Here is a 24,512-nt window from a genome sequence, read left to right on the forward strand (position 1 = left end):
ACCCTGAGCCAGTCAAATTTGTACCTGTGTCCTAATCTTGCTTGCACACCTGATTGTTGTAACCTTGTTCTTTGCCTTTATAAGCCCTGTGTAATCACAGCTCGGGGCTCCCTCCTAACCTCCGCTGTGTCGGTGGGTAGGACGAGGCCCGAGTTGGCAGCTCGTTAAATAAAGCCTTGCCTTGCTTTTGCATTTCGGAGTGTCTGAATCTCGGTGGTCTTCTTGGGGGTGGTCTTGCGACTTGGCACAACATTTGGGGGCTCATCTGGGATAGCCCGAGACCCCGAGATCCCAGACTCCGAAGGTAAGAAAACAGCGCTGTTCATTTGTCTTGTCCTGTAATTTGTCTGTTTGTCTGTTTTGCTTTTGCTTATACTTGTAGGGTGCGAGTCAGTTTGGTTTTTGGCTGGAACTGACCAGGAGGGCCTCCTAAACGAGACTCAACCCGCCCACCTTGTACTTGGGTCTGCTCCTTCTGCTTATCTGGCAGGAGGTTGTGGGCCAACTCGGGTCCACTCCTTCTGCACCCTTGCAGGAGGTTGTGGGCCAACTTGGGCCCACTCCTTCTTGTAGGAGGTTGTGGGCCAACTCGGGTCCATTCCTTCTGCACCCTTGTAGGAGGTTGTAGGCCAGCTTGGGAGATCTCCAACTCGTAGCTTTTCTTAGACCTGTGTGTTTTCCTCCTTTTGTATTACATCTGATCAGAGCTATGGATAACGTTCTATCTTGAGGACCTCCATCTAGCCCCCTAGACTTGATCCTAGCTCACTGGAGGGAGGTTAAAGACTCACCTGTCCTCCAGGGAGGAAGCACGGAGGAGGAAATGTTTCCCGCTCCATACTCCCCACCCCAGTTAACTCTACAAGAGGAGGACTCTGAGGAAAATGTTTCAGCTGTGCCCTCCGCTCCGAAGGGTCTTGCCCAGTCAACTTGCTGGCGCCGACAGCCCAGGACACGGACGCATCAGCCCCAAGTCCTGACCCGCAGCCGCCGACGGGGTGGACGTAGGGCCAGCCCAAGCCACCCACAGGTGGCAGGGAGTGACCTCACCATGCCGCACTGTCATCTCTGTGTTGTTTGTAAGTCTAACAGTCTGCAGGAGGTTGTGGGCCAACTCGGGTCCATTCCTTTTACACCCTTGTAGGAGGTTGTGGGCCAGCTTGGGAGATCTCCAACTCGTAGCTTTTCTTGTTCTCAGGCCTGTGTGTTTTCCTCCTTTTGTATTAATTGTTTTGTTTTTTGTAGCCTTTTGGACTGAACATCTGATCAGAGCTATGGATAACGTTCTATCTTGAGGACCTCCATCTAGCCCCCTAGACTTGATCCTAGCTCACTGGAGGGAGGTTAAGGAGATAGCTCATTTTTGTGAGTTTCTTTCTTGCACTGTGCCTGACTGACAAACGGATGATGGGGAACGTTCCTTCCACTCCCCTGGACTTGAAAATGTACAGCCGATGCTTATTCAGCACGCTTTAAGATCTTTTGAAAATGTATGTGTGTGTGCATGTGTGAGTGTGAACATGTTCAAGACTGCAGTATGATGCAAAACTAAGTTTAAATTCAAAGGTCTTCATGCCATGCAGTAACTGGGACTGAAAAAAAAAAAAAAAAAAGAGGCTCTTTTGAAACAAGCAACCCATAAGCAAAGGGCGGCACCTGGTTTCAGAATGCCTGTGAGCTTCAGTTTTTCCGATGCAGATAAAAGCTAAAGTGTTGTGTTAGTGTTAAAAAGGCTTTGGAAATCAAGAACACTTCTAGATAAGAAGTTTGGAAGTAAAATTGTCCTAAATAATTATTGCAGAGTGAGAAAGGGAGAATTATGGCTACCAAAATGTTTAATTGCCATTCCAGCTTCTTTGTAGGTTTTTTGTAACCGTTTCCAGCAAGCCCACAGAGAAGCACAGGTGATTCCTACAAGTTTGTCAAGATCTAATACTGACCCTTAATAAGTTCCAGGTAAGAGAGCATGCTTAAAAACTACTTCTGTGTGGACCACCTTGTTGCTTATAATTGGAGTAAAGTGGCCCCTTATAAGACTCATTGATCTGAATCTGCGGTTCGAAGCCAGCCCGGGCAAAGAAAGGTCCCTGTGAGAGACTTGTCTCTAATCAGCCAGCAGAGTGCTGGGAACGGAGTGGTGTGGAGCTCAAAAGTGGTACGGTGCTAGTCTTGAGCTGGAGAGCTGAGGGACAGCACTCAGGCCCTGAGTCCAAGTCGAAAGTCACTCCTCCTGGGACAAAAGTGATGGAGCATCCAGAGGCAGTAAGCCACTGCTTGGATGGCAGAGATGGTGTCAGATCCTAGAGTCACTACTGTTGGCCTTTCAAAAGTTAAAGCCGGGAAGTCCTAGAAGAATAGTTCATAAGCATGCCTTTCCAATGCCCATGTCTGTCTACTGGGCAGGAATTTGCCAGTCATCTGTGATAGTGGTTAGTAAGGGTAAGTTTGTCAAATGAGAGGATAGATTAAAATCTCACCCCCCGCATTTACTCAAAGCCCTGACTGGCAGTGAGAATTTTAAGCTGATACATCTGTTTAGGAAAGAAAGCTTGTAGACCTGAGATTGTGTCCTTATTGAGATCTGTTAAAGGCCTGTCAGCTTGCCAATGCCCCCAATCAACAGATTACTAAAGGAGCTCGCCTCTGTGGGAATAGGCCAGGCGTGTATTGGGAAGTAGATTTCACAGAAATTACAAATATTTGCTAGTTTTTGTAGACACCTTTTCAGGATGGGTTGAAGCCTATCCAACAAAGCATGAGACTGCGAATGTAGTGGCTAAGAAGATCCTGAAAGAAATCCTACCCAGGTATGGCTTCCCATCCACCATTGGGTCAGACAATGGGCAGGCTTTCGTCTCAAAAGTAAGTCAGGGAATAGCCGCTGCACTGGGGACGGATTGGAAATTGCATTGTGCTTATAGACCCCAGAGTGCAGGACAGGTAAAGAGAATGAATCGGACTCTAAAAGAAACCTTAACTAAACTGGCCTTAGAGACTGGCGCAGACTGGGTGTCACTCCTTCCTTTTGCTCTGCTTAGAGTAAGAAATTCTCCCTATCAGCTTGGCTTTACTCCTTTTGAAATAATGTACGGGTACCCTCCGCCCATTATCCCTAGCCTTCAGTCTGAATTGCTTGCTGATTTGGATAATGCTGAATTTTTGTGTAAACTCGATTATTTGCAGCTCGTGTACAAGAATGTGACCCCAACTTAAGGCATTATATGATTCTGCTTCTGTCCCTACCCCCCATTTATCAGACCAGGGGACTGAAATCCTAAGAACCACGGTGGAAGGGACCCTAGACGGCATTGCCACTTGGGTTCATTGCTTCCACGCCAGGCCAGCTGACCCCTTTGCCCTGGATGACAACTACCGTGATGGAACATGGGAGGTCTCCAAGCACCCAACTCAGCCGCTTTGTCTTCACCTCAAGAAAAGAAAGTTAGACTGAGACTAAGGTTATAGGTTCCTGACTAGGTAAGGTCTACGCCCCTGAGTCAGCCTGAAGAAGTTACAGAAGATGGATGATCTTCACCCATCAGCTCCCCTTTAAAATCAAGGGACCAGAGTTGTTTTTGGGAAGATGAGGCAGGATAAACTAGAGGCATGCAAAACAGAGGTACAGAGACTATACTTGTAAGAAATGGTGACAGGCCCTTTGGTTACTACATTGGGCCCTACTGGCCCATGCCTTACCTCTATATCATCTCCTAGACATGCAAGCCATTGAAATGGACAGAATGGAGCCATGATTGGCTCCCAAGGTACAAAAAGAAAAAGGGGGAAATCAAGTGCCAGACACGTGAACCCCATTTTAGAATTAAACCCTGAGCCAATCAAATTTGTACCTGTGTCCTAATCTTGCTTGCACACCTGATTGTTGTAACCTTGTTCTTTGCCTTTATAAGCCCTGTGTAATCACAGCTCGGGGCTCCCTCCTAACCTCCGCTGTGTCGGTGGGTAGGACGAGGCCCGAGTTGGCAGCTTGTTAAATAAAGCCTTGCCTTGCTTTTGCATTTCGGAGTGTCTGAATCTCGGTGGTCTTCTTGGGGGTGGTCTTGCGACTTGGCACAACACTTCCTTTCTTCCTTCCTTCCTTTCTCTCTCTCTCTCTCTCTCTCTCTCTCTCTCCCTTCCTTCCTTTCTTTCTTTCTTTCTTTCTTTCTTTCTTTCTTTCTTTCTTTCTTTCTTTCTTTCTTTCTTTCTTTCTTTCTTTCTTTCTTTCTTTCTTTCTCCTGTTGTCCATCATGGGGCTTGAACTCTGGGCCTGGGCACTGTCCCTGAGCTCTTCAGCTAACCTCTTCCATTTGAGCTACAGCCCCACTTCTGGTTTTCTGGTAGTTAGATGGAGATAAGAATCTCACAGTCTTTCCTGTCTGGGCTGGCTTTGAACCACGATCCTCAGGTGTCAGCCTCCTGAGTAGCTAGGATTACAGGCATGAACCACAGTCTCTGGGCCAATTTTTTTTTTTAATTTTCAAAGAAACACAAACTACCAAAAACCATAAGTGGCTCGGTAGAGTCACCTAGCAGACAGGTTGATTACAGATGCAGCGATTGGACCCATCTGTGCTTATCATTAACCTGATAGTGTTTCCTCCAAAAAGATGAATACAGCAGACCTTGGGTTCAATCCTCAGCACTGCAAAAAGAAAGAATAGAGAGGAAACAAGTGGACAGACACAGAAAAAGTGAAAGTGCTCCTAAGACCCAATTCTCAGAAATTTCTGTTTGTTCCTGCCTGGTCACTTAAAGATTAGCTGCCCACTGAAGCCCACTACTTATGGAAAAACTACACGTTAAGATTAGCGGGGAATGCATAAACCCTCCCTTCAGGAGCACGCCGTAATCTCAAGTTACAGGGGAAGGCTACACCTGGAAGCGTGTAACCTGCCAAATACACAATCACAACAAAAACTACATGCAGGCTGGGCTGAGCACGGTAGTGTAGACCTGCGCCAGCACTCCAGCTCAGCATGGGCTACAGAGTAAGACACTGTCTCAAAAAATAGGAAAGGGGGGTGGTGCTAGGGCGGGAATTCAGTGTTAAGAGTTATTGCCTCCAAGGCACAAAGGTCTAGGTTGGAGCCACAATAACACACACACACACACACACACACAGATATAAGTTGTTTTAATCAACACAGAAACTTTCCACTCAAGTCTCACCTCTGATCCACTCAGCTCTCTTTGACCTACGTCAATAAGATAACATGCACACAGTCCACGTCTGAAATTCTGGTTTTTGGACAAAGGAGGGACCTACTTGTCTGAGACCCATTTATCTTCCACATGCCTTCCTTTAACACACAACAAAATACAACACACCTCTAGCCATTTATCAGTGGCTCACACCTATCTATAAATTTAGCTACTCAGGAAGCTGAGACTTCATCTCCAAGGGCTGGGAATATGGCCTAGTGGTAAAGTGCTTGCCTCATATATATGAAGCCCTGGGTTCGATTCCTCAGCACCACATGATTTTTTTTTTTTTTGCCAGTCCTGGGCCTTGGACTCAGGGCCTGAGCACTGTCCCTGGCTTCCTTTTGCTCAAGGCCAGCACTCTACCACTTGAGCCACAGCGCCACTTCTGGCCGTTTTCCATATATGTGGTACTGGGGAATTGAACCCAGGGCTTCATTTATACGAGGCAGGCTCTCTTTCCACTAGGCCATATTCCCAGCCATAAATTTTTTTAAAAGCCAGAAGTGGCGCTGTGGCTCAAGTGCTAGCATTGAGCAAAAAGAAGCCATGGATGGTGCTGAGACCTTGAGTTCAAGCCCCAGGACTGGAAAAAACATGAAATAAATTTAAATTTTTTTTTAATTTAAAAAAATTTTTTTTTTTGGCCAGTCCTGGGGCTTGGACTCAGGGCCGGAGCACTGTCCCTGGCTTCTTCTTGCTCAAGGCTAGCACTCTGCCACATGAGCCACAGCGCCACTTCTGGCCATTTTCTGTATATGTGGTGCTGGGGAATCGAACCCAGGGCCTCATGTATACGAGGCAAGCACTCTTGCCACTAGGCCATATCCCCAGCCCCTAATTTAAAAATTTTTAAATGGAGACTTCATCTCCAAACTAAGCAGTAAAAAAGCAAGGCTGGATATGTGGTTCAAGTGGTAGGGTGCTAGCAGAGCAAGCTCAAGACCCCGAGTTCAAGCCAGGCCCTGGTTGATGGCTCACACCTGTAATCCTAGCTACCCAGGAGGCTGAGAGCTGAGATATGGGGCAGAAAACTACTTCATGAGTGGTTTTTCCAATTCACTAGGTGGGGGGGGGAATGGAACTGGAGTTCTGGCTCTAGTGGTAGAGCTCCAACCTTGAGCTACAAAAGCTAGGTGAGAGCACAAGGCCCTGTATTCAAGGTCCAGTACACACACACACACACACACACACACACACACACACACACACACACACACAAAAACCCTTTAGCTACTCAGTAGGTTGATATCCAAGGCTCAGGGTTCTAAGCCAGCCAGGAAAGTCTGTGACATTCTTATGTCCAATTAACCACCAGAAAACTGGAAAATTGGCGCTAAGGCTCAAAGTGATAAAGTGCTAGTCTTGAGCAAAATAGCTCAAGGACAGCACCTAGGTCCTCAGTTCAAGCCCCACAACTGACAGAAAAAAAAAGAAAGGCAGGGCTGGGGATATGGCCTCGTGGCAAGAGAGCTTGCCTCGTATACATGAGGCCCTGGGTTCAATTCCCCAGCACCACATATACAGAAAACGGCCAGAAGTGGCGCTGTGGCTCAAGTGGCAGAGTGCTAGCCTTGAGCAAGAAGAAGCCAGGGACAGTGCTCAGGCCCTGAGTCCAAGGCCCAGGACTGGCTAAAAAAAAAAAAAAAAGAAAGAAAGAAAGGCAGTGAACCCAGTCGTATGAATGGTTACTTCTAGAAGAAAATGAAATATAAATGGACCCCTGGCTGCCACTCCCTTTTTATCTACCTCCACCTTTTAGCTTCTTCCAGACCCTCCTCCCTCTCCGCTTAGATAAGCTTGCTTTGTCAGCTGCGGGAGAAAGGGGAGGAAATCCTGTTGCTGTGGCAAGGCTGACACCAAGTTCACAGAATCTTCTAGATAGGGTAGGGAGTCTTGACTAAGCTGGATGTTCTAGGGTGGGGTTTGAGGGGTCAGGGGAATTTGGTTGAGGAGTTGGTTGAGCAGTGTTGCTAGGAGTGACAGGGCACTCCCTGTCTTACAGACCAGAAAATTCCATCAAGTTCCTGGCTGGGCCTACATTTGAGAAGGGTGCCCAAGCCCGATGACCCCAGACAGATTGAGGGATGGAGAGGAGCTGGTTGTGCCATCTGGGCCTGAATGAAGTGGGAAGCCAGGCTGGCACCCGAAGTGTCTTTAGTTTCTCTCATAGTGTTTCTTGTTGGGTTGAAGATGGAGGTCCTAGCTCTGTAGCCCAGGCTGCCCTTGAATTCAGGGCCCTGGTGCTTCCACCGTCCGGGCTGGGTCCACAGTCATGCATCACCGCACAGGGCTCAGGGGACATTGGGAAGTTGGTGGCTTTCCTACTACTGAGCTAGATGAAGGGGGTGGCGGAGGGGAGAGATGGAGCTCTCCTGAGGAAACTGGGCACGGGGCCCCAGCTGGACCGAATCAGGTGGCCTGGGAGAGGAGGGACTCCTCTGGCTTCTGCCACCACCTTGTCCCTGTGGGGGCATCGGGAGGGGGATCAAAGAGTGATTCTCAGTTTCTGGCCCCCTCCCCAACCACACAAGGTGGCCCTGCTCTCCTCCCCGGTAGGCACCCTCTCCTGGCATTGTGGATCTGGCAGAAGTGAGTGGGTACATTTTGCGTGGCAGGGCTGTGGGAGCCCTCATGTCCATTGAACCAGCTGTGTGAAGAGAGGCAAGGCCTGGAGGACCGGCTGAACTGCACGGATGCCTTAGGAGAGGCCCAGGGGACCAGGTTAGGGGACACTGCAGGGGAAGTCGGTAGGGGAGGACTGAAGGCAGTTGCACTTCTTATTTCTGCCTTCAGAGTTTTGGGGTGATGGGCTGGCACTGGGGCTTGAACTCAGGGCCTTGTACTCTCAGTTGGCATTTTTTCTCAAGGCTGGCAATTCTACCACTTGAGCTATACCTCCACTTCAGGCTTTTTGCTGGTTAATTGGACATAGAAGTCTGATGGTTTGGGCTGACTTTGGACTAGGTTCTCATGTCTTAGTCTCTTACATAGCTATGGTTCCAGGAGTGAGCCACTGCGGCTCAGTGTAGGCTTGCTGGGTTTGGGTTTTGTTTTTGGGTGTCGTGGGGCTTGAACTCCGGGCCTAAGCATTGCCCCGAGCTTCTGCTCAAGGCTTACACTCTACCACTTGAGCTACAACACTTCTTCCAGCATTTTTTTTTAGTGAGTAATTGCAGATACACACTCAGTTTAAGGCTTGGTTTTTATAGATTCCCCAGCTTTTGCTCCCTACTAGGAATAACCTCATGTCCTATTTTAGCCCAAAGTCCTGTTCTTTCCTTTTTCACATTTAGTAAACTTTTATTGTTGTTTTGAAGAGACAGAAACCTGAAGAGGACCGATAACAGTAAGACTAAGTTAAAGCCAGCGAGATGCTGGTGGCTCACACCTGTAATCCTAGCTAGTGGGGAGGCTTGAGGTCTGAGGATCGCAGTTCAAAGCTAGCCCTGGCAGGAAAGTCCATGAGTCTCTTAGCTCCAGTTAGCCACCAGAAAACAAGAAGTGTGGCTCAAAGTGGTAGAGTACCTGCCTTGAGCAAAAGATCTCAAGGATAGCATCCAGAGTCTGAGTTCAAGACCCATGGTCAGAAAACGTCACTCTACTACTTGAGTCACAGTCCAGTTTTGCTTTCCCGTAGTTAATTGGAGATAAGAGTCTCATAGATTTTCCTCACTGGGCTGGCTTTGAACAGAGATCCTCAGATCTCAGCCTCCCAATGAGGTAGGATTACAGGAGTGCCTCTTACTTGAGAAAAGATCTAATTATGAGCCAAGGCTGGCCTCCTGAGTGCTAGCATTACAGGAATGTGTCACATTTGGAGTTATTTTCTGCCTCTTTCTCTCTCACTCTCTTTTAAATCAACCATCTTGAAATGTGTGATTCAGTGGTATTTAGTACCTTCGTGTTATGTAATCATCATTGTGAGGAAGTTCCAAAGTACGTTTTTTCTTCATGTGGTGCTAGAATAGACCTTTATGGCCTTCCTCATGCTAAGCACACACACTAGCACTCTATGTATGAACTATAGCCTCACCCCTAACCTCAAGTACTGTTATCACTCCCAGATACAAACTGGTTTGTTTGTTGTTGTTGTTGTTTGGTTGGTTGGTTTCAGATCACTTTACCCTGTCCCTGAGAATGGCTCAGCCTTCTGGGCTTAGCTGGAACCGGTGGCTCACGTATGTCATCCTAACTACTCAGGACATTAGATCTGAGGATCACGGTTCAGAGTGAGCCTGGGCAAGAAAGCCCATGGCACTCTTATTTCTAATTAACCAGAAAAAAAAGCCCAAAGTGACAGACAGTGCACTAAACTGTGACTGAAGTGATAGAGTGACAGTCCTGAGTGAAAAAGCTAAAGGAGAGAGTAACCAGGCCCTAAGTTCAAGCTCCAGTACCAACACACACACACACACACACACACACACACACACACACACACACACCCCTCTTAGGCTGAAAGGTATCACTACAGTGCCTGCCACACTACAGAGCGCCAATATTGAGGTCGCTCTGCTATTAAAGTATGATATTGCACATTAATACTGCCTTAATATGCTCACTTGGGTACTTCAGATAAAGGTGGTAACCACTGTAGATATGGCCTTTCTATTTTGGCATCCTTTCACAAACACCTTTAGACAAATGCATCAGTTCCAAATTTTCCAGCTTAAAAGATAAGAACTTGGGCTGGGAATGTGGCCTAGTGATAAAGTGCTCGCCTCATATATATGAAGCCTATGTTCTATTCCTCAGCATCACATATATAGAAAAAGCTGGAAGTGGTACTGTGGCTCAAGTGGTAGAGTTCTATCCTTGAGCAAAAAGAAACTCAGGGACAGTGCTCAGGCCCTGAGCTCAAGCCCCAGGACTGGCAAAAAACAAAAGAAAAGATAAGAACTTGAGGGCTGGGAATGTGGCTTAGTGGTAGAGTGCTTGCCTAGCATGCATGAAGCCTTGGGTTCAATTCCTCAGTACCACATAAACAGAAAAGGCCAGAAGTGGCACTGGGGCTCAAGTGACAGAGTGCAAGCCTTGAACAAAAGAAGTTCAGGAACGGGGCTGGGGATATAGCCTAGCGGCAAGAGTGCCTGCCTCGGATACACGAGGCCCTAGGTTCGATTCCCCAGCACCACATATACAGAAAATGGCCAGAAGCGGCGCTGTGGCTCAAGTGGCAGAGTGCTAGCCTTGAGCGGGAAGAAGCCAGGGACAGTGCTCAGGCCCTGAGTCCAAGGCCCAGGACTGGCAAAAAAAAAAAAAAAAAGAAGTTCAGGAACAGTGCCCAGGCCCTGAGTTCAAGCCCCAGACTGTAAAAAAAAAAAAAAAAAAAAAGACCTTGAGCTGGGCACTGGTGGATCACACCTGTAATTCTACCTATGCAGGAGACTGAGATCTGCAGATCATGGTTTGAAGCCAGCCTGGGTTAGAAAGTCCCCATGAGACTCTTGTCTCTAAGCAACCACCAGAAAACTGGAAGTGGAGCTGTAGCTCCAAGTAGTAGAGCAGTAACCTTGAAGAAAAGACCCCAGGGACAGGGCCCTGAGTTCAAGCCCCATGATATACACACACACACAGAACTTGGAGCTAGGCCCTGGTGGCTCCAGCCTATAATCCTTGGGCTACTCAAGAGACTGAGATCTGGGGCTGGGGATATGGCCTAGTGGCAAGAGAGCTTGCCTCCCATACATGAAGCCCTAGGTTCGATTCCCCAACACCACGTATACAGAAAATGGCCAGAAGTGGCGCTGTGGCTCAAGTGGCAGGGTGCTAGCCTTGAGCAAAAAGAAGCCAGGGACAGTGCTCAGGCCCTGAGTCCAAGGCCCAGGACTGGCAAAAAAAAAAAAAAAAAAAAAGAGACTGAGATCTGAGGATTGAGGTTCATAGCCAGCCAAGTCCTTGATTCTTACCTACAAATCAACTATTCTTTCCCTGCCCCCCCCCCGAAAAATAAAAAGCCCAAGGACAATGCCTAGGCTCAGAAGTCAAGACCAAGGCCTAGCACAAACAGACCAAAAAAAAAAAAAAAAAAAGAAAGAAAGAAAGAACTTGGAGCTGAGGATTTAGCTCAGTGTAGAATTAAAATGTGCCAGGTCCTAGGTTCATTCCAGAGTTGCATGTGACTTTGTGGCTAGCAGCCTAACCTACACAGCCCTAAGTTCAAAAAATAAATATGAAAGTAAAAGAAGACAACTAGGGTTCATAGTAGTTAAGGTACTGTGTGAGAAGAGCTGTGCCATTATGTACTTTGTGCAGGAAACACCCCTAAACTCCCACCTCTTTTAAGCTACTTTACATGAGTCCATATGCTCATCAACTTGAGGCCATTATACAAAGTGTCTGTCTAACTTTTTCTGGACCCACTAAAGCAGCAAGGCATTTTTGTTTGGTCTTGAAAAAACAAGTACCAGGGTCCTGTCTACGCTGGTCAAGTGTGCTCTACCACTGAGTATACCCCAGCATGGTCTTTTGTTCTTTCTCAAGTGATAGAATTTGCCTACTCAAATGGTCCGCAATGCAACATAACCTTAGCTTCCCGGACCACTGGGCTTACTGGATGAAAGAACAGTTTTACAAACTATAAGACAACTTATGTACACCTTTCAATAAAGAGCTACACAAGCTATCAAATTACTTAAGTTTATTTTCAAATAACCAATAAAAAAATTGACGAGTTCAATGTAAGAAAAAAGAAAATGGAGCCAGGCACCGGTGGCTCACACCTGTAATCCTAGCTACTTAGGAGGCTGAGATGTGAGGATCACAATTCAAAGCCAGCCCAAGCGGGAAAGTCCGTGAGACTCTTATCTCCAACTAACCATCAGAAAATGGAAAGTGGCACTGTGGCTCAAGTGGTAGAGTACTAGTCTTGAGATGAGGAGCTCAGGGACAGCACCCAGGCCCAAAGTTCAAGCCCCATGACTGGAAGAAACAAAAAAGAAAGAAAATGGGACAACAGATGACAGTATAAATGTAGCTCCATATTTATAAACTAGAAAAATAGCAAGTATAGCAGTTCAACCAAAAACATTATGTTCAACTTAGAAACCAAAGTCTACTTTCCATTTGCTAGAATTCATTTCAATAAGCATCATTTTATATAGTCATATGCACATAGCTATTGAACAATTGTGGTCCTCTGCTAAGAATATCCTAGACATATTCTAGTTATTGCAAATGAGAGAAATCATGTGTCCTATGTTTCTTTGGGTCTCATTTGCTTCACTTTATATAACCTTTTCCAAGTCTTTCCATTTCCTTAGGAATGGGAAAAATGCCATTGTTTTGTTTTTGTTGCCAGTCCTGGGGCACGGACTCAGGGCCTGAGCACTGTCACTGGCTTCTTTTGCTCAAGGTTAGCACTCTACCTCTTGAGCCACAGCGCCACTTCCGGCTTTTTTCTATATTTGTGGTGCTGAGGAATCGAACACAGGGCTTCATGTATAGGAGGCAAACACTCTTGCCACTAGGCCATATTCCCAGCCCACACAGCTGTGACTTTTAGAAAATAGTTTATTTATAGCAAATTATAACACACGAAAGGTAGAGCTTACATTGGTTATAATACAAACACATAATAAATTTTCTATTACCACTAGATTTAACTACGTTAGAATACACTCAAGGAGCAGAGGACAAATTGTATAAAATAGGGCATCAGAGCAAGATCCCGGAGTCCCTACAGTCCGTCCCACAGACGACAAGATGGAAAGAAAATAGAGCTCTAATCCACCTCCTCGATGGTGGGTCCGGACCCAGAGCCCCCTCCCGGCTGCTGAGCCCCGAAGCCCCCAGCCCCGGGGCCGCCGGCTCCCTGCTGGTACAGCCCGCTGATGACCGGGTGGCACACCCGCTCCAGCTCCTGCCTCTTGTGCTCGAACTCCTCCTTGTCGGCCAGGCTGTTGGCGTCCAGCCAGGACAGCACCTCCTGGCACTTGTCCAGCACCTTGGTCTTGTCGGCCTGGGCGACCTTGCCCTGCAGGCCGGGCTCCTCCAGGGCGCTCTTGGCGTGGAAGGCGTAGGCCTCCAGGGCGTTCCTGGCGGCCACGCGCTCGCGCTGCGCCTGGTCCTCCGCGCGGTAGCGCTCGGCCTCCCGCACCATGCGCTCGATGTCGTCCTTGCCGAGGCGGCCCTTGTCGTTGGTGATGGTGATGGCGTTGGCCTTGCCGGTGCTCTTGTCGGTGGCCGTGACGTGCAGGATGCCGTTGGCGTCGATGTCGAAGGTGACCTCGACCTGCGGCACGCCGCGGGGCGCCGGCGGGAGGCCGCTGAGCTCGAAGCGCCCCAGCAGGTTGTTGTCCTTGGTCATGGCCCTCTCGCCCTCGAACACCTGGATGAGCACCGCGGGCTGGTTGTCCGAGTAGGTGGTGAAGATCTGCGTCTGCTTGGTGGGGATGGTGGAGTTGCGCCGGATGAGCGGCGTCATCACGCCGCCCGCCGTCTCCAGCCCCAGCGACAGCGGCGCCACGTCCAGCAGCAGCAGGTCCTGCACCTTCTCCGACTGGTCCCCCGCCAGGATGGCCGCCTGCACGGCCGCCCCGCAGGCCACCGCCTCGTCGGGGTGGATGCTCTTGTTGAGCTCGCGCCCGTGGAAGAAGTCCTGCAGCAGCTTCTGCACCTTGGGGATGCGCGTGGAGCCGCCCACCAGCACCACGTCGTGGATCTGCGCCTTGTCCAGCTTGGCGTCGCGCAGCGCCTTCTCCACGGGCTCCAGCGTGCCGCGGAACAGGTCGGCGCACAGCTCCTCGAAGCGCGCCCGCGTCACCGACGTGTACAAGTCGATGCCCTCGCACAGCGAGTCGATCTCCAGGCTGGCCTGCGTGCTGGACGACAGGGTCCTCTTGGCGCGCTCGCAGGCCGTGCGCAGCCGCCGCAGGGCGCGCTTGCTCTGCCGCACGTCCTTCCGGTGCTTCCTCTGGAACTCCTCCACCAGGTGGCTCACCAGCCGGCTGTCGAAGTCCTCGCCGCCCAGGTGCGTGTCGCCCGCCGTGGCCTTCACCTCGAAGATGCCGTCGTCGATGGTCAGGATGGACACGTCGAACGTGCCGCCGCCCAGGTCGAAGATGAGCACGTTGCGCTCGCCCCGCCCGCCGCCGCCCCGGCCCCCGGCGCGGTCCAGCCCGTAGGCGATGGCGGCCGCCGTGGGCTCGTTGATGATGCGCAGCACGTTGAGCCCCGCGATCGCGCCCGCGTCCTTCGTGGCCTGCCGCTGCGAGTCGTTGAAGTAGGCGGGCACGGTGATCACCGCGTTGCTCACCGGGTGCCCCAGGTAGGCCTCGGCCGTCTCCTTCATCTTGCTCAGCACCATGGACGAGATCTCCTCGGGGCAGAACGTCTTGGCCTCGCCCTTGTAGCTCACGCGCACCTTGGGCTTGTCGCCCTCGCCGATCACCTGGAAGGGCCAGTGCTTCATGTCGGCCTGCACCACCGCGTCGGCGAACTTGCGGCCGATCAGCCGCTTGGCGTCGAACACCGTGTTCTGCGGGTTCAGCGCCACCTGGTTCTTGGCCGCGTCGCCGATCAGCCGCTCGGTGTCGGTGAAGGCCACGTAGCTGGGGGTGGTGCGGTTGCCCTGGTCGTTGGCGATGATCTCCACCTTGCCGTGCTGGAACACCCCCACGCACGAGTAGGTGGTGCCCAGGTCGATGCCGATCGCCGTGCTCTGCGCCATCGCGGGGTCCGCCGCCCTGCTGCCCGCTAGGGCTGCGCGCTCAGCCTCCGCTGCGGCTCGGTGCGCGGGATGCGCCGGGAGCGCTGGGTCCTGGCGGGGCGCGGGCTCGGCTCGCTGCTCCGCTCCGGGGTGGGACGGGATGGGACGGGATGGAGCGCGGGTTCGGCTCGCTGCTCCGCTCCGGGGTGGGACGGGATGGAGCGCGGACTCAGCTGGCTGCGGGATGGGATCGCGATCGTGAAAGCGCCTGAAGCCTGGGAGAGGCTGGAGCTCGCACTTCGCAGCCCGCGGCCAGCTCGGCTTTTACGTCTGGGCGGAGCCCCGCCTGCTCCCGCCTGCTCCCGCCTGCTCCTGCCTGGGCAATCGGGGATCTGGGTGCGCCGGCCGGGCCTGGAATCTTCCAGGGAGTTCACTGGCCGAACTCTCCGGATGCTTCCGGGGTTCGGTGGAGGCCCGGGGTCGGGGAGCTCAGGGGGGTGGCGGGAGGGAGGGGCGGATGAGTGGCCCTGACTGGTTTGTTTCCCTTCTGCGGAAGAGTTGTTTCTGCTCTTCACTTTTTAGGAGAAAAGTCAGGCTAGGGGGGCTGGGAATATGGCCTAGTGGCACGAGTGCTTGCCTCCTATACATGAAGCTCTTGGTTCGATTCCCCAGCACCACATATATGGAAAATGGCCAGAAGGGGCACTGTGGCTCAGGTGGCAGTGCTAGCCTTGAGCGTGAAGATGACTCGACAGTGCTCAGGCCGTGAGTCCAAGGCCCAGGACTGGCAAAAAAAAAGAAAAAAGAAAAAAAAAAGAAAAGTCAAGCTAGGGATTAGTGATCTGGAGAATAGCCGGGTCCTTAGAGGGGCGATCTGGGCCAATCGGGTGGGGGCGGGGGGGGGGATGAGCCCTGGGGAGGGGGCGTGGTGGGACGCAGGGTTGAAGGGCGTGTCTGACGACACCGTCCCCTTTCATCGCGTTACAATGGCCAGCGGTCCCTGACCTCACGGGCTAATTTAGGATTCAGTGTAAGGAGACCAGAGCCCACTCAAAGTTGGCAGGGCTGGGCGGGGTGGGGGGTGGGGGAACACCGGCTGAGAAGTCTGGTCGTTTCAGTGGTTCTGTAACCCCAAGGTTTCCAAACTGGAGCGCAGGCGGCGTGAAAACAGGTGAGTCACGGGTAGGCTGATTGAGATGGAGTAGGTATTGGGGAAATGCTGGAAAGTTCCCTTTGTTTTAATTTTGATGTAGGGCTAGTGGCTAGCCAAGGTAAAGGGAGCCAGAAAAAGGTGTGGATATGGTTTAGGGACCGGGGTGGGGGCACAGGGGAGAGCTTAAGACCTTTCTTTGATTTGTAATTCTAGAGCGAAGGACAAAGGCGAATGTCCACTCTTGGTGGCTAAGTGCCTGAAACTCTAGCTACTCAAGAGGCTAAGATCTGGAGATGTCCTTCCAAAGCCATCCCTGGGAAGGAAATGCCCCTGAGACTCTTTTTGTCTCTAACCACCAAAAAAGCTTAGAGTGGAGCTGTGGCTCAAGGAGTAAAGCACTGGCCATGAACACAAAAGCTCAAGACAGCCAGGATTGGCATCAAAAAAAAAAAAAAGACTGAGGGGTCTTGTGGCCCAACACAGGGTCTAAGAGGGCATTGTCAAGATCACCAGGGCTACTGATGGGAATGTGCCTTGTTTTGTATAACCCAGTTTTGCTCCCATGGCCCACTGGGCTCCCTCCTTCTCCCCAGAACCCCTGATGGGAAACTTCCTTCTGGAGCAGTTGGAGAAATCCTCATAAACACCACACACAAAAATTTAAACCCTTCTTTTCAGCCACAATAGATGGCAGTATGGCCTTTTGAGCTGAATCCTAAATGTTCCTCATAATGTCTACCTGATGCTACCGTTGACTCTAACTCAGTTCAACATGTTTTCTTGACAAACTGTACTTAAGCTTCAGACGGGGCTGGGGTATGGCCTAGTGGCAAGAGTACATGAAGCCCTGGGTTCAATTCCCCAGCACCACATATACAGAAAATGGCCAGAAGTGGCGCTGTGGCTCAAGTGGCAGAGTGCTAGCCTTGAGCAAAAAAAAGAAGCCAGGGACAGTGCTCAGGCCCTGAGTCCAAGCCCCAGGACTGCGCAAAAAAAAAAAAAAAAAAAAGCTTCAGACCCCCTTCCTTCCTTGCTCTTTGTTTTTCCGAGCCCCTGTGAAGCAATGATTAAAGCTGCACTGGCCTGCTGAGGTCTCTTTCTTTCTCTCATCTATTAGATCTTTCCTAACACTCATGACTCAGTTTCCTAACAGCTAGATAATGAGTTCAAGATCAAAATTAACTGGGCTGGGAATGTGGCTTAGCAGTAGAGTGTTTGCCTAGCGTGCAGTGGTAGAGTGCTTGCCTAACATGCATGAAGCCCTGGGTTTGATTCCTCAGCACCACATAAACAGAAAAATCCAGAAGTGGTGTTGTGACTCAAGTGGTAGAGGGCTATCCTTGAGAAAAAAGAAGCCAGGGACAGTGATCAGGCCCTGAGTTCAAGCCCCAGGATTGATTAAAAAAAAAAAAGGTATACACAAGTAGCTCAGGTTTGTAATCCCAGCTACTCAGGAGACTAAGATTTGAGGATCATGGTTTGAAGCCAGTCCCAGCAGGAAGTCCATACAACTTTCATCTCCAATTAACCACCAAACTGCCTTGGCTCAAGTAGTAAAGCCCCAACTTTCAGCAAAAAAGCTCAAGGACAATGTCTAGGCCTTGAGTTCAAGCCCTAGGATCCCCCCTTTCTCTCTCTCCTCTCTCTCTACACACACACACACACACACACACACACACACACACACACACACAAAGCCAGGTGTCAGAAGCCTACCCAGAAGGCTAAGAGATCTGAGGATCATGGTTGGAAGTCAGTGTGGGCAGGAAAATCAGTAAGGCTTATGTCTAATTAACTATCAGAAAATCAGAAGTGGAGCTGTGGTTCAAAGTAGTAGAGTGCTAGCCTTGAGTGAAAAAGCTCAGGGAAGTTTTCAGGCCCTGAGTTTAAGTCCCAGGACCAACAACAACCAAAAAAAAGAAAGAAAACCCCCAACACCTCCAAATCCAAAATCCAGAAAAGATGGTATGAACATTATGCCGCCTTAGCACTGAAGTTTCGTGATTAAAGTGCCAAGTATGAACAATGGGAATGTAAGACCCTTTAATTCAAGCCACAATATCAGCCCAGACACCCCACACACAAGGGAATGGATATTCCAACATATTTTATAGCACGGGTACAAGAATGAAAATTTATATTTATTTGAAGTAAAATAAGCCAAACCACAAAAATACAAATATAATTCCACTTTTTTTTCCCACCAGTCCTTGGGGCTTGAACTCAGGAACTAAGCACTGTCCCTGGCTTCTTTTTGCTCAAGGCTAGCACTCTACCACTTGAGCCACAACACCACTTCTGGCTTTATCTACATATGTGGTGCTGGGGAATCGAACCCAGGGCTTCATGTATAAGAGGTAAGCACTCTACCACTAGGCCATACTCCCAGCCACTAATTCCACTTTTTTTTTTCAAATTTTTATTATCAAACTGATGTATTTTTTTTTCAAATTTTTATTATCAAGCTGATGTAAATTCCAGTTTTATGAGTAGTCAAATCCATAGATTTGTCTCAAAGGCAAATTCCTCTTAATTGATGATGAAGAAAGGGATTCCATTGGAGAAAGAGGGTACAACGTACTATAATACCATCCACTTGACAAGCTGAAGCAAGCGGACCTCCAGTTACAACCCAACAACCCAGCCTGTGTAACATATCAACATCCTGTCAAAAAAAAAAAATTCCTGTGCTGGGAATGTGGCTTAATGGTAGTGTTTGCCTGGCATGCATGAGGCCCTGGATTCGATTCCTCAGTAGCACATAAACAAGAAAATAAAAATTTAAATTTAAATTCCTTCTTAAAAACATTCCTCTGAGGGAGGAGGCAACAAGTTGAACAAGAAATGTACTCACTGCCTTTCATATGAAACTGTAACCCCTCTGTAATTCACTTTGACAATAAAGGAAAAAAATTCCTCTGACATAGTTCTGCAAGTTCTTTAGAATCAGCCTGAGATAATCATTGATTTAGCACTTGCATCCTCATCTGTGGGGCCACACTTGACTGAACAGGAAGCAAGTCTAGCTATGGAAAATCCCAGTTGCATTGTGCTGTCCACTTATCCTGTCCAACTGCATGACAACTAGTGGACATTACAGTAATATGAAGGAGACACTATAGAACCAGGGTTTGTCTTGAAATAAACTTCTATACTTAAGCCTGGAGATTGCACATGTGTCTTAGGGTTCACACTGTGGGAAAACACAAACAACAATGAATGCAAATCAATTACAAAGGTAATTTCAAGGGAATAAGGACAGTCAGGTTAGCTGGGAGGAGGTATTTGACAGTATTTATTTGATGCTTGGCAAACTAGAATGCATAAGCTATTAGTATCAGATAGCATTAAAGTTGTTATGGCTTTTTTTTTTTTCTGTTGGTCTTGGGGCTTGAACTCTGGGCCTGGGAGCTGTCCTTGAGCTCTTCAGCTCAAGGCTAGCACTCCAACACTTTGGGTTTTCTGGTGGTTAATTGAAGATCAGAATCTCACAGGGGCTAGGAATGAGGCTTAGTAGTAGAGTGCTCGCCTAGTATGGATGAAGCCCTGGCTTCAATTCTCCAGAACCATATAAACAGAAAAAGCCAGAAGTAGTGCTTTGGCTCAAGTGGCAGAGTGCTAACCCTGAGCAAAAAGATGGTTAGGGACAGTGCCCAGGCTATGAGTTCATAGCCCTAGAACTGGCACAAAAAAAAAAAAAAGTCTCACGGATTTTCCTGCCAAGGCTGGCTTTGAACTTACAATCCTCATATCTAAGCCTCTTGAGTAGCTAGGATTACAGGTGTGGACCACCTGCACCCAGCTATTATGACCTTCTTTTGCAGCAATCTCTAACCTTTCATGTAAGAGGCGACAAAATATGGAGCTCTAAAACTGTGATGAAGCTCAGACATTAGAAATAAAGAAAACATTTTTGCAATGGCTCATACCTGTAATCCTAGCTAATCAGGAGCTGGAGATCTGAGGATCACGGTTTGAAGTCAGCCCAACCAGAAAAGTCTAAAATAAGACTTTTTTTTTTTAAGGTACTGGGCTTGAACTTAGGACCTAGGCGCTGAGCTATTTTTGTTCAAGGCTAGTGCTGTACCACTTGAGCCACAGGACCACTGCCCACTTTATTTTTGCGGGGGGGGGGGGGGGCTGTGGTTGAGCTTACACTCAGGACCTGGGCATCATCCCTATGCTTTTCTATTCAAGGCTAGTGCTCTACTACTTTGAGCCACAACTACACTTCTGGTTTTCTGGTGGGTAATTGGAGATAAGTCTCATGGACTTTCCTGCCCAGGCTGGCTTTGAACCTTAATCCTCAGCTCTCAGCTTCCTGAGTAGCTTTGATTGCATAGGCCACTAATGCCCAGCACCAAGACTCTTACCTCTAACCAGCAAAAGCCAAAAGTGGAGATGTGGCTTAAGTGACAAAATGACAGCCATGAGTTAAAGAGCCAAGCAGGAGTATAAGCCCTTAATTCAATTCCCAGTGAGACAGAGAGAGAGAGAGAGAGAGAGAGAGAGAGAGAGAGAGAGAGAGAGAGAGCTCTACAAGCTCTCTTCCCAGGGCATCTTCCTGTCTTTATAAGGGCCAGTGATTCTTAGATATGTTTACTATTCTTGTTTGGTTGGTTATTTTTTGTTTGGTTGGTTTTTGCCAGTTCTGGGCCTTGGACTCAGGGCCTGAGCATTGTCCCTGGCTTCTTTTTGCTCAAGGCTAGCACTCTGCCACTTGAGCCACAGCGCCACTTCTGGCCATTTTCTATATATGTGGTGCTGGGGAATTGAACCCAGGGCTTCATGTACTCTTGCCACTAGGCCATACCCCAGCCCCGTCTGAAGCTTAAGTACAGTTTGTCAAGAAAACATGTTGAACTGAGTTAGAGTCAACGGTAGCATCAGGTAGACATTATGAGGAACATTTAGGATTCAGCTCAAAAGGCCATACTGCCATCTATTGTGGCTGAAAAGAAGGGTTTAAATTCGTGTGTGTGGTGTTTATGAGGATTTCTCCAACTGCTCCGGAAGGAAGTTTCCCATCAGGGGTTCTGGGGAGAAGGAGGGAGCCCAGTGGGCCATGGGAGCAAAACTGGGTTATACAAAACAAGGCACATTCCCATCAGTAGCCCTGGTGATCTTGACAATGCCCTCTTAGACCCTGTGTTGGGCCACAAGACCCCTCAGTCTTTTTTTTTTTTTTTTTTATGCCAATCCTGGCTGTCTTGAGCTTTTGTGTTCATGGCCAGTGCCACAGCTCCACTCTAAGCTTTTTTGGTGGTTAATTAGAGACAAGAAGAGTCTCAGGGGCATTTCCTTCCCAGGGATGGCTTTGGAAGGACATCTCCAGATCTTAGCCTCTTGAGTAGCTAGAGTTTCAGGCACTTAGCCACCAAGAGTGGACATTCGCCTTTGTCCTTCGCTCTAGAATTACAAATCAAAGAAAGGTCTTAAGCTCTCCCCTGTGCCCCCACCCCAGTCCCTAAACCATATCCACACCTTTTTCTGGCCATTTTCTATATATGTGGTGCTGAGTAATTGAACCCTGGGCTTCATGTATAGGAGGCAAGCACTCTTGCCACTAGGCCATATTCCCAGCCCTGTTTACTATTCTTGTATTTCTGTTCTTTTTTTTTTTTTTTTTTTACAAAGACAGAATAATCAGTAGATGGCTTATAATAAAAGAATTTGCTACCCAGTAAATACAATTTAAAAGTTCTCTGAAAATTGTGTTACTATTTTTTCTACAGGCCTAGGAAAACCATGGCTGCTGCTAAGGGTACAGCCATTGGCATCGACCTGGGCACCACCTATTCCTGTGTGGGGGTGTTCCAGCACGGCAAGGTGGAGATCATTGCCAACGACCAGGGCAACCGCACCACCCCCAGTTATGTGGCCTTCACAGATACAGAACGGCTCATTGGAGATGCGGCTAAGAACCAGGTAGCCATGAACCCCCAGAACACTGTCTTTGATGCCAAACGTCTGATCGGCAGGAAATTTAATGATCCCGTTGTACAGTCAGATATGAAACTATGGCCTTTTCAAGTGATCAATGAAGGAGGGAAGCCCAAAGTGATGGTCTCCTATAAAGGGGAGAAGAAAGCTTTCTACCCTGAGGAGATCTCTTCAATGGTACTGACCAAGATGAAAGAGACTGCAGAGGCTTTTTTGGGCCACACTGTCACCAATGCAGTGATCACTGTGCCAGCCTATTTCAATGACTCCCAACGCCAGGCCACCAAGGATGCAGGGGTGATCGCGGGACTCAATGTGCTGAGAATCATCAATGAACCCACGGCGGCCGCCATTGCCTATGGTTTAGATAAAGCTGGGCAGGGGGAACGACATGTCCTCATCTTTGATCTGGGCGGAGGCACATTTGATGTATCCATCCTGACTATAGATGATGGGATCTTTGAGGTAAAGGCTACAGCTGGGGACACCCACTTGGGTGGGGAGGACTTTGATAACAGACTTGTGAGCCATTTTGTGGAGGAATTTAAGAGGAAGCATAAGAAGGACATCAGCCAGAACAAGCGCGCGGTGCGGCGACTGCGCACTGCCTGCGAGAGGGCCAAGAGGACCCTGTCATCCAGCACCCAGGCCAACCTGGAGATCGATTCACTTTATGAAGGCACAGACTTCTACACATCCATCACTAGGGCTCGTTTTGAAGAGTTGTGTGCAGATTTGTTTAGGGGTACCCTGGAGCCTGTGGAAAAAGCTCTTCGGGATGCCAAGATGGATAAGTCTAAAATCCATGACATTGTTTTAGTAGGGGGCTCCACCCGCATCCCAAAAGTACAGAGACTACTTCAGGAGTATTTCAATGGCCGCGATCTCAACAAGAGTATCAACCCAGATGAAGCAGTGGCCTATGGAGCTGCCGTCCAGGCAGCTATTTTGATGGGCGACAAGTCTGAAAAGGTGCAGGATCTGCTTTTGTTGGACGTAGCTCCTCTTTCCCTGGGATTGGAGACAGCTGGGGGTGTGATGACTATCTTGATCAAGCGCAACTCCACCATCCCCACTAAACAGACTCAGATCTTCACCACATACTCAGATAACCAGCCTGGGGTATTGATCCAGGTATATGAGGGCGAGAGGGCTATGACAAGGGACAACAACCTGTTGGGGCGCTTTGACCTGACTGGAATACCTCCTGCACCCAGGGGAGTTCCTCAGATTGAAGTGACCTTTGACATCGATGCCAATGGTATTCTCAATGTCACAGCCATGGACAAGAGCACCGGGAAGGCTAACAAGATCACCATCACCAATGACAAGGGCCGCCTGAGCAAGGAGGAGATTGAGCGCATGGTTCTGGATGCAGAAAAATATAAAGCTGAAGATGAGATCCAAAGGGACAAAATTGCTGCAAAAAATGCCTTAGAGTCTTACGCTTTCAACATGAAGAGCGCGGTGAGTGATGAGGGCTTGAAGGGAAAGATCAGCGACTCTGATAAAAAGAAGATACTGGAAAAATGCAATGAAGTCCTTTCCTGGCTGGAAGCTAATCAACTGGCCGAGAAAGATGAATTTGATCATAAGAGAAAGGAATTGGAGCAGTTGTGTAACCCCATCATCACCAAACTCTACCAGGGAGGATGCACTGGGCCCACGTGTGGGACAGGGTATACACCTGGAAGGGCAGCTTCAGGCCCTACCATTGAAGAAGTAGATTAACCTTGTCTGGAACTGGAGAATTGCTAGGGTGTCTCGAAGTGAAATTTATGCCCTCATCTTCAGACATTGTTATGATTCTTCAATTGAATGAACCTCAATTACCATCCCTTTTGAATTTTGATGGAGGGGTTTCATATACCATCGTTTCATACACCAATACCTGTGACTGTGTCTCTGAAATGAACTTTTAGGAAAACTAGGCATCTCTTTGAACCACTTGAAGAATTTGAATGTCTGTTATTTATTTCTAGCCACCCCAACTTTCTCCTTGCTGTGAGGATGGTTATTTGTTACTCAGTAAATGTGTTCCCAAAGGAAATTACTCCTGGTATCTTTAAGCTGTGAGTGTACCTTGAAAAATAAGGAGACAGAATTCATAGACAGCATGTGTTCTTGGTGAGCTCGCTGGGAATTATTAAACTGGTAAGGGCAAAGTGTTTGGAGTTTCCCGAGCTCATGGTTTCAAACAAACAAAATTAACTTTTGATCCTCAGGCACCTTTAGCCCAGGTGGAATGGTTGCTAACTATGGTTACTGCTAATAGACATTATAGGCTGGTCCAAGTACTTTGGATTTAGCTGGGGGCTGGGAGCAAGCACTGCTTGTTGTCCTGTTGTTATAGGTGGGGTCTGGGGGTAGATACTGAGGATCCAATGTCTGTGCACTCGAGTCCATTCTTATGTAAGAATGGACTTCACATACAGAAAGTATTTCTACAACAAATTTAAACTCCTGAGAAATTAGTACTTTTAGTAAGATAAGAAATGAATATATATATATATATATATATATATATGTCCTCGTGTTCACTAAGCTACATCCCCAGGCCCC

At 48.7% G+C, this 24,512-nt stretch overlaps 2 protein-coding genes across 2 annotated transcripts; one reads left to right on the forward strand and one right to left on the reverse strand.

Annotated features, from left to right (window-relative positions):
* Positions 1 to 12,805: 12,805 nt before the first annotated feature.
* On the reverse strand, positions 12,806 to 15,012 carry LOC125352771 (heat shock 70 kDa protein 1B-like). The gene has a single exon (XM_048348133.1). The coding sequence runs from the start codon at positions 14,873 to 14,875 to the stop codon at positions 12,929 to 12,931; it is 1,947 nt and encodes a 648-aa protein (XP_048204090.1). The 5' UTR covers positions 14,876 to 15,012; the 3' UTR covers positions 12,806 to 12,928.
* Positions 15,013 to 15,938: 926 nt separating this feature from the next.
* LOC125352772 (heat shock 70 kDa protein 1-like) lies at positions 15,939 to 24,405 on the forward strand. The gene is made up of 2 exons (XM_048348134.1): positions 15,939 to 16,025; positions 21,743 to 24,405. Exon 2 carries the CDS (start codon positions 21,756 to 21,758, stop codon positions 23,679 to 23,681), a length of 1,926 nt encoding a protein of 641 aa, XP_048204091.1. The 5' UTR covers positions 15,939 to 16,025; positions 21,743 to 21,755; the 3' UTR covers positions 23,682 to 24,405.
* The last annotated feature ends 107 nt before the right edge of the window (positions 24,406 to 24,512 follow it).

The sequence above is a fragment of the Perognathus longimembris genome, chromosome 6 (assembly GCF_023159225.1).
Source record: "Perognathus longimembris pacificus isolate PPM17 chromosome 6, ASM2315922v1, whole genome shotgun sequence".
NCBI lineage: Eukaryota > Metazoa > Chordata > Mammalia > Rodentia > Heteromyidae > Perognathus > Perognathus longimembris.